At 35.7% G+C, this 9,262-nt stretch overlaps 2 protein-coding genes across 2 annotated transcripts; one reads left to right on the top strand and one right to left on the bottom strand.

The window, feature by feature from the left end:
• Positions 1-1,712, bottom strand: LOC106326038 (auxin-responsive protein SAUR71). Its single transcript, XM_013764079.1, has 3 exons — positions 1,431-1,712; positions 545-1,099; positions 1-278 (listed from the first exon to the last, which is right to left on the bottom strand). Exons 2-3 carry the CDS (start codon positions 1,008-1,010, stop codon positions 247-249), a joined length of 498 nt encoding a protein of 165 aa, XP_013619533.1. The 5' UTR covers positions 1,011-1,099; positions 1,431-1,712; the 3' UTR covers positions 1-246.
• A 6,568-nt stretch (positions 1,713-8,280) lies between these two features.
• LOC106325689 lies at positions 8,281-9,262 on the top strand. Its single transcript, XM_013763749.1, has one exon. The coding sequence runs from the start codon at positions 8,561-8,563 to the stop codon at positions 9,119-9,121; it is 561 nt and encodes a 186-aa protein (XP_013619203.1). The 5' UTR covers positions 8,281-8,560; the 3' UTR covers positions 9,122-9,262.

Below are 9,262 nucleotides of genomic sequence, written 5' to 3'. Positions count from 1 at the left end.
GTTTTATCTCGCATCACCCTGACCACCAAAAATCCCTTCATATCTAACATAACTTAAATCCCCTTTGGAAAAAAATGGAGAAGAAAATAAAAACCAGGACAATAAAAAAAACAACCTGATTTTACAATTACACCCCCAAAGTAATCACCCTAACAATTTCCATCAACATATGATAAACAATAACAAAGGATAACAATAATCGTAATTAAAAAAAAGTTTTAAAGAGTTTTATCACTTGATTTGTATTTACTCTTCCTTCGCTTCTACTGCATCCCCAGCTGCAAAAGTTAAGACACCCGTTAGTGTTGGCAACTGTAGTTTCTCAGTATTATCATATCAATGCAATAGCAGATCTCTTGATTGATTTCTCATCAAACATATCTGGAAAGATTATGGAGAGTATTAATGGGTATATAAGATTATGAGCGAAGTTGAAATAGCCCACGACCCAGCCCATTTAATACCTAGTAAGTGCAAACCCTGATTTTATGGTTTAACTCAGCCCTACTTCAGCATGACATGCATGTGTTATATGTCTACTTACCGGAGCTGTCGTCAGGGTGATGATCTCTAAGATTGTTCTCCATGCATTTAAGTAAGTACTTGAAAGTCTCGACCTCGCAAGGGATGGTGAGCGCACCGCTCTGATCAAACCCAAACTCTTCCTCTGCTTTCTGGAGCAACACCTTGAACAAAGAGTGGCTGAGATAGCTTGTTGGTATGATAAACCTCCTTAGCTCCGGTCCAACGTAAACCGCTAAATACCCTCTCGGAACATCAGCCGGAGTCTTAGGGCTTTGACTGCTCTCCTCATCCGAGTCACAATTCTTGACAGCTAATAGCCTCTTGTTGATCGCTGGTGAAATTAGTGCTGCCGCTTGCTTTCCATCTTCCAGTGGAGGAACATCTAACTTGGAACCTATCGTTACGGTTTGCCATTTCTGCAAAATCTCCTTTAGTCTAACGATCTGCCGGATTCCGGTTAACTTTGCTGCATTGTTTTCATCCATCCGCCCTGCCTAATAATATGATAGTACAAGACCGGCAAGTTTTCTTCAATGAGAAATCAAATGTCTCATAAGATCCTCTTCACTTGTAGCTGCATTACAATATCACAAACAATTGATTATAAAAAAAATTTATCACAAACATTTTATTATTTTAAATTTGTATAAAATTAAAGTAAAAAACACGTTTCACATTCTAATCAACACTCACAAAACTAGAGACCGAAACTTGTAAAGGGGAAACAATACTCAGTTACCTTGTCTAGCTATGACCCCCAAAATCAAATTTGAATCATTCTAGATTAGATCAGGATCTAATAAATCCAAAATTCTCAGAAAAATATAAATAATTCAGATGATAAATCAAAACCCATCTCATAATATTTTACATATGTATAAAAGTAGATTATATAAATGAATTACCTGGAGAGGAAAACGAATTGAATTACTCTTAGCTATAGAACCGTTGAGGCACACCATGCACAAAAGAAAAGGCGGAAGGAGCTCCCAAAGATTTGTTTCTTCTTCTTCTTTTTTGTCGCTTCGTTCTTCTTTTAGGTTTTTTTTCTTTTCCAAGACTAGGAAGCTCAAACGACGATAAGGAAAGGATGTTTTGAAGAACTAAAACTAAAAACAAAAACAAAAACAAAAATCTAAAAGAAAATTTTAATAGAATCTAAAATGATTGGTGGGGCAGAACGAATAGAGAAGCGAATTTTGGGAGATCAGAAAATGGAGAATGGCCTATTTTGGATTTTATAGGTTTTATTTCATTTCATTGATTCTCTCACCCACAAGATTTTTTGTTGGCTTTCCCGTCACTTTCGGCCTTTACAGGTTCTTCTGTTTTCTCACGTTCTCTCTATAGAGTTCTCCACACCGAAAGATAGTTTATTTAAAACGTAACCCGTTACGTACTCTTAATTCATTACCAGCTTACCTTGTCCATTTCGTGCGCTATTAGAAGTATGAACTATGTGATACATTTGAAACTTCTTTTTTAGACAATCATGTGATACACTTAATGTGATCATATATATATATATATATATACATATATTTCTCATATTATAGATCTAGTTGTAGCAAGATGATTAGCTTAGCCCCAAAATAAAATGAGTAACATACATGAGCTAAATATTTTGTAACGTAATACTAGACAAGAACATGGTTTCTAGTTATTAACTAATTTATTGAATTATACATTTTAAATCTATCAGAATTTACCTTAAAATATTATATATAAGCCTCTGGATTAGATTGTTGGTTTGCATGATAGGCCGAATATAGTCTGATGGCAAGCTAAAGATGACGTCGTTTCATATGTGTTTGTTTATATTAGTTAGGCATGGCAGTTCGGGTACCGTTGGCGTTTTGGTCGGGTTTTTTGGATTTCGGTTCTTTTATATAACAACTCCTAGGTCTCATTCTAGTAAATTTGCAAGTACGGGTCGGGTTCGGATATAACACATCGGGTTCGGGTCGGTTTTGTATCACATCATAGAACCCATAAAGTAATCATATATCATTCGGATTCGGATTATATTGGATCGGTTCGGATATACCCGAAATAAAATCTAAAATTTAAAAATAAAACATAAGATATATATATATATATATATTTATATATAATTAAGTATTTAAGGTAGTTATTTATATTTTAAATACTCATTGTTAGATAACATATCAAAATAAATATGAAATTGAATATTTGAAGTATATATTCATGTTTCATATATTTATATTGTATATTATTTTGGACATTAGGATCGGTTTTTTTGGATATTTTTTCGGATTTTTAGGTTTTTTCAGTTTTTCGGGTTGCCCGTTCGGGTTCGGTTAATAACACTTCGGGTTCGGTTAATAACACTTCGGGTTCGGTTAATAACACTTCGGGTTCGGATATGTTTTATACCACCTTACAAGACCCATTCGGATATTTTTTACATTTCGGGCCGGATACGGATCGAATTTTTGGGTTCGGGTTCGGTTCGGATTTCGGGTTACGGATATTATGCCCATGCCTAATATTAATGTACGTTTGTTCGGTATATTTTGATTCCAGTTCAGTTTAGTTCTTTTTATCCAAAACATGTCGAGATTTAATTAAAATATTCAATATTTATTTAAAATTTTATAAAATAACTAAAAATTAAACTATTAATAACATAAATTTTAAAAAGAAAAGTTGAACATTTAAAATTTAAGTTACTTGAAAATGTTACAATAACGAAGATTACAAACAAAAATTATTATAAATACTAGTGGTATTCTGGCGCTACGCGCCGGGTTTGTATGTTTAATTTTTATCCATTCAATACAGATTGGTGACAGTAATGTATTATTTTGTTTTGAAGTTGCTTAGGTCAAAGAGAAATGACATAAGTGGTTTCGCTGATCAATTGAACAAATTAAAATTGGTTTAGAAAGCAATTTTGTGGCATATCACGAAATTAAATTGGTTTAGCAAGTGGATTTTTTGAAATGAATGGACTTATTATAGATGTATCATGTATGTTTGTAGATAATTAGTCATAAACAATTGAGGAGTTAATTTGCCTATTAAAAGTATTAGCTGTAAACTTTGTTATTGTGGAAGTTTTTGGTGATTGTGATTGGTTATGAGGAGGTATATGGGTAGTAACAATCTTCCTCTCGCTCCACTTACTCTTGTTTACTCTCTTTTTATACTAAGAGTTTTTCTTTGGGCACTCATGTCACTAGTCAGTTTTTGTCACAAAAATAGTATTCAAAAAATAAAATGACCAAAATAATTTTTCTTTTATTTTGAAAATTTTAATATTTATTTTTTATTTTAAAAAATTTGAATTCATCCCCAAAATCCAACCCCTTAACTAAGTCTTAAATTAGTTAATCCTAAGGACATAAATGCATATTTACCCTTCAATAAAACTTTTTTTTGTCATTTTTCTCCTCAGAAGTTTATTTTTGCGAAAATAAACTAAAAAAATCTATAGGTTTGCATATAGTCAAACTTTTCTGTCTTGAAAAGTGAAAACATTATTAATATATAGGTTTGCATATAGTCAAATTATCATTACCATATGGATCTTCTGCCACTTTTTTCATCATTTATCTCTTTCTTATGAGTAACTCGTTTTTTTGACTTCTGAGTTCTGATGTTTGGCTTCTAGAGCTGTCCTCTCTGCTAAACTTTGCTTCTGGTTCATCATGTTGGTTCAAAGCAAATGAAAAAGGAATAAGATAATATGTACTCCACCAAATATCAGCATAGCTAGTAAAGAATGACAAACAAACCTTAGAATTGTATGGTACTCTTCATGTCTTGAGGGTAATAAATATATCTAGAGAAAGTTAACCCATGACTAATATAATTTGCTCTGAGTGTAAAATTTAATACAAATTGCATCCCCTTTTAAAGAGCTTCAACCCCTCGCCATAGCGCTCCAGTCTCTAACCACTTTGCTTACTTTCCCCAACCAGTTAATATGCTGCCAAAATAAAAGGTTAGACAAAATTATTGGGTTAGTTTGGAAGTTAAAAAGATAAGCTCTTTGTAGCTTGCCTCGTGTGACTTGAGGTATCTCATAACCTTCATAGACAACACCATACACCCGATTATTCAATAGCTTAGCTTCTTTAGCCGCTTTGATCCATCTTCAAATTAGTTCCGGTACAAACATGTAAACAAAAATAAGAATCCTCACCAAAATATATCTATGATAACAATAACAATGGGTGTTATCTATCACTCATTAACTTCAAGTCGAGGGTTAAAAAGAGAGACAAACCTGTGAAGGTTCAAAAAGGGATAGTAACAGTAAATTACCTGAGCTAAGAATTGTGTTCTTCAACTCATGTCATTCATCCAATTCATTGCCTCCGATCTAAATTCCAGAAACCCATAAAGCAAAAGGTTTGAAAACGAAGTATCAGAAAACGAACCACAACAGTCTGATAAAAATCAAAAGCAAAAAAAGAAAGAAAGTAAAGCAAATACCTTTGATTCGGATTTTGGACTCGAGGAAACCCCTCCAGAAATATCGCCGTGGTCATACACCACAGCGGACACAAAGTGTCAATGCAAATTTCTGGAACCACATCATCAAAGAACACGTGTGGGGAGAGAGACACCTTCGCTTTCGAATTCTTGGAAGCCATTGCTGGTGAAGGTTTGTCAGCGTTGATAAGAGTGGGGCATCAATAAAAACTATGCAGTCCAAATAATAATGACTTGACGAATGAGAGTAATACATGGAAAATATTAAGTATGCGTAATAGATTGTCAACACAGTGGCAATACATCTAGAGCCCAAAAAAGATGTGATCAGAGGTAAAATCAACCAAATAATGACAAAAATGATAACAAATAGATGGGGAAAAAATATCTGATTTTTATTGATCACACTTACGCTGGCTTAGCTTCACCACACATGTCTATGACCATGATGATAGTCATTTGTACTATCTGGCTGAGGAAACTGAGAGCTAAGAGAAAATACTTCAAGGTGAAACTACCATGTACTACTATGCATGTTCCATTGGAGTTGAGCAATACTCCAACCCCTACGCTTGGTAATCCTTAAACATGCACCGGCTTTAATCTCTCGGTCATAAGCTGAAAATCAAATAGAGATAAAAAAGAAGAAGAAGATTTACAATCACAAAAATATTATTCATATTTTCTTATTATTTCTGCACTATTCTACATCTACTTGCCCAATCAACCATGTAGAAGAAAGATGGTTTCATCGGTATGTAAACATAAAGAGAAAGTACGTAATTTATAGCAGGCGTACCGATCCCAAAGATATCACAGCGTACACACTTTTAATAAACATGTCCATAGACATGTAACCACCTACTGACTGATGGAGGGAAGCACCAATACCTTCAGCTAAGTCCGTCTAAGTACTGCACAACAGAAGTGCAAAACAGAAACTTTAGGCAACACTAATCTATATTTGAAACCCACAATTGATGATGAAGAAAAAGAACCAATATAAACCAGCACCAATAAACATAGTACCCTTGTAAGAGCCGAGCTTGAGCTTGCCATGATTACTATCAGATAAATAAAACGTTTTTATCTTGAACACAAATACCACTCACCTAAAAAAAAGCACTCACTTCGTTCTTCTTGTAGCCTCTCTCTTCCAGGAGCCTAGCTGAACATCATCACATGTTCTTTTCCTCCTCGCAGGATCTGTGCTGCTCCAACTTCTCCACCAGCTGATATACAGAAACAACATGGATCAAAGAACTGAAACTCTAATTTAAAACCCTAAAACGTGGATGAAAAGCTATTACTTTTTCCGGTAGGAAAAGTGACTTTGGACTGATAATTCGACATCCCACCAAGACCTGAGCAGCCGTCCCTTCCTCCAATCTTCTGTCTCTCTCAATGTTGACTCTAAGTTGTTCACCAGGAACAAACATTCTAGTGACATCTTCTGTCAGAGAGAGCAAAGACATAGGCGTGTTATACGTCATCATCGTAGGAACACCTCTTTTTATTATTTTTTGGATACACCTAAGGGTCTTGCATGATGAGGCAGAGCTTTGTGTCCGTGAGAGGTGTTGGGGCCTACGTATGATCCCGGTGGAAGACGCCGCGTGAGTGGCAGTAACCGACGGCGGAGATGAGCTGGTGGAAGTAGCGGCGGCTGAGATCCTCGGAGGTGATAGGGGATTTCCCATTTGGTTATTTCATCTGAAACCCAAACTTAACTCAATACACTCAAGCCCATCTGATACACATGAAGAAAATGAGTATATAAAGAAGGAGGAAAAGAGAAAACCGAAACGAAATCATAAAGAAGAAATTGATTGATCGAGATGTAGTGGAGTATTGATTATGCAGAAGTGGATCAATCGAACAGAATCGCGTGGTATCAAGCGAAGAAGACGAAGAAGTAGAGCCGTAGATCCTCGAGACTTTCGTCTAGGGTTTCTAAGCCCAGTCGGAAAACTTATGCACTTGAAGCCCGACGTAACTCAATAAACTCAAGTCCATCTGACGTGTTTTAATGATATGTTGTGATTGGAGGAGTTTAATAAGTGACATGGACATGCTAGAATCTCTTTGTATCTTCCTTTTAGTATTGTGACACCATAAATTGATGACAAAAAAACCATAAATTAAAATATAGAAAATAAAATATGAAATCATAATTTTACATATTCATGTTTTAAGATTTGATATGGATCAGTTTTATTGGATCGGATCTATTCATAGTGGTTCCTCTCGAATTTGGATAGAAAAATTTTGGACTCATTTAAATATTTGTATTTTTTTTTTGGAACTCAAATATTTGTAAATTTATAATTTAGTTTTGGGTCTAATATTTTTAGATTAATTTCAGTTCGTATTTTGGGTTCACTCAAGCATAAATTCTAAGTTTTTTATTATCATTTTGTGGTCTAAATTCTAAAAAATACAGCAAAAAGAAAACTGTTACGAAAACTCCAAAATGCACATGATGAAGTTGGTGAGAACAGAAAGACGTAGGAAAAATGATCGGAAATCAGAATTTGAACCATCTCGATCACCACGATTTTCTTTTTGCTCTAAATTTTGTAATTTATCTTGTATATCCTAGTTTTACAATTTTATGTTAACGTCTATCTTACGATAACTATACATAATATATAGTTATATATGTACATATGTTAGTTTTGTTGAGATCTTATAAAGTAGAGTTCTGATTAAATATTTAGAGATCTATTAACTTAATATATCTTTGTCGTATTTTAAGAGAAAAAAAAAACTAAAAGAACATTGAAAATATGTAAGATGCAAAATGGACATCTTCTACATAGTATTGTCGCATGCGTCGGCCATGCACACAATGCGCAATCGTAAGCAGAAGAAGAGAGCCATGTAATAATTTCTTTTTTGAAGAAAAAAAAGGTTAAACCCGGGTTTAATAAAGACACAAACCTAATCCTCGGGTGGGAGGTGCAGTCCACGACAGGCCTTCTCCCAGATTTTCATACGGATGTATCCGCAGCCGTGGTGAACAGGACAATGTGACTTAGCTTCCGCAGCAGGAGGATCGAACCCAGAATGTGTTTGCATCCAAGACCCGTCCACTACCACTAGACCATGAGGTCCGCTCAACCATGTAATAATTTCGATAAAAACAACATTATATGTTATATCCTAAATATATATAATTTTGATATTTTCTGAGGTCAAAACTAACTCAACCATACCCTAAATATATATAATTTGTTATTTTCTGATGTCAAAATTAACTCAACCATCAGTTACATGTTGCTTATATTTATATTAAACCGTAGGACCTAGCGGTGCGGAATAAATATTTGGCTATGCGCATCTTCGCTTGAAGACAAAAGCATCTTCCTTCTCGATTCTCAGCATCTACGAAATATTCATACTTCCACTTGATCAGATCCAACGGATTAGCTTACCTCTCTATTCTATTACACGACCCGTCATTTAACGTGCTCATCATCCGACGGTTCATATTCTATCTCCTTCCTTTATATAAACCACTGAATCATTCACATCTTTGCTTATCAATAATCAAGAAAGTGACAAAAACATGGCGACTTTGGATTCTCCACTAGAGGCGCTGGCTCTGGAGTACGCTAGCTTCGGTTGTCTCGCCGTCGTCAACAACGTCTGGACATGGATCGCCGTCGTGACGGCTGCCGTCAGCTTCTGGAGGATAAGAGTCACCACCATTAAAGTCGAAGACGGACATGGGTGTGTCTTGTTAGAGGGATCCAAAGCCTCGATACCTGAACAAGTAACCGGTCATTACCAACCGCAAGCAGTGGCCGGGACCGTGGAGGAAACGGCGACGGCTCAAGGGAAGGAAACGGTGGTTTGGGAGCCGTTAGTGTGCGATGAGGGCGTGACGAAAGGGAAGCTGACGATGTACTATGAGGTAGGCGTTGAAGGAGAGAGGTGTGTTGACGGAGACGGGGAGGTAACGGACGTTAGCTACGGAGGTGGTTTGGGTCATTGCGGAGAGTGGTGGGAGAGATGGGAAAGAGTGTTGAAGATGAAAACTGGTGATGACGATTGGTACCGTTACGTCGACGTGACGGTGCTAAACGGAAGTGTCGTAAGGTTATGGGATGACAAACGGAACCCGTAAGGGAGGCATGTGTCTAAATTTAGAGGATATTCCTAGTTTGGAAAAATTTGAAGTTTATTTTTGGTCGATTAAGTTTGTAATTTGTATATATATCCCCCACAAGACCAGGATCGCTTGACCTAGAATAAATATATAAAAATC

This window comes from Brassica oleracea, chromosome C2 (assembly GCF_000695525.1).
Source record: "Brassica oleracea var. oleracea cultivar TO1000 chromosome C2, BOL, whole genome shotgun sequence".
In the NCBI taxonomy this organism is placed as follows: domain Eukaryota; kingdom Viridiplantae; phylum Streptophyta; class Magnoliopsida; order Brassicales; family Brassicaceae; genus Brassica; species Brassica oleracea.
This window is presented reverse-complemented; position numbering and strand designations above follow the sequence as displayed.

Coding starts and splice junctions, on each gene's coding strand:
- LOC106326038 (XM_013764079.1), bottom strand. CDS start 1,010: ATGGATGAAAACAATGCAGCAAAGTTAACCGGAATCCGGCAGATCGTT. Junction 279..544: donor TCACCCTGACGACAGCTCCG/GTAAGTAGACAT, acceptor TAACTTTTGCAG/CTGGGGATGCAGTAGAAGCG.
- LOC106325689 (XM_013763749.1), top strand. CDS start 8,561: ATGGCGACTTTGGATTCTCCACTAGAGGCGCTGGCTCTGGAGTACGCT.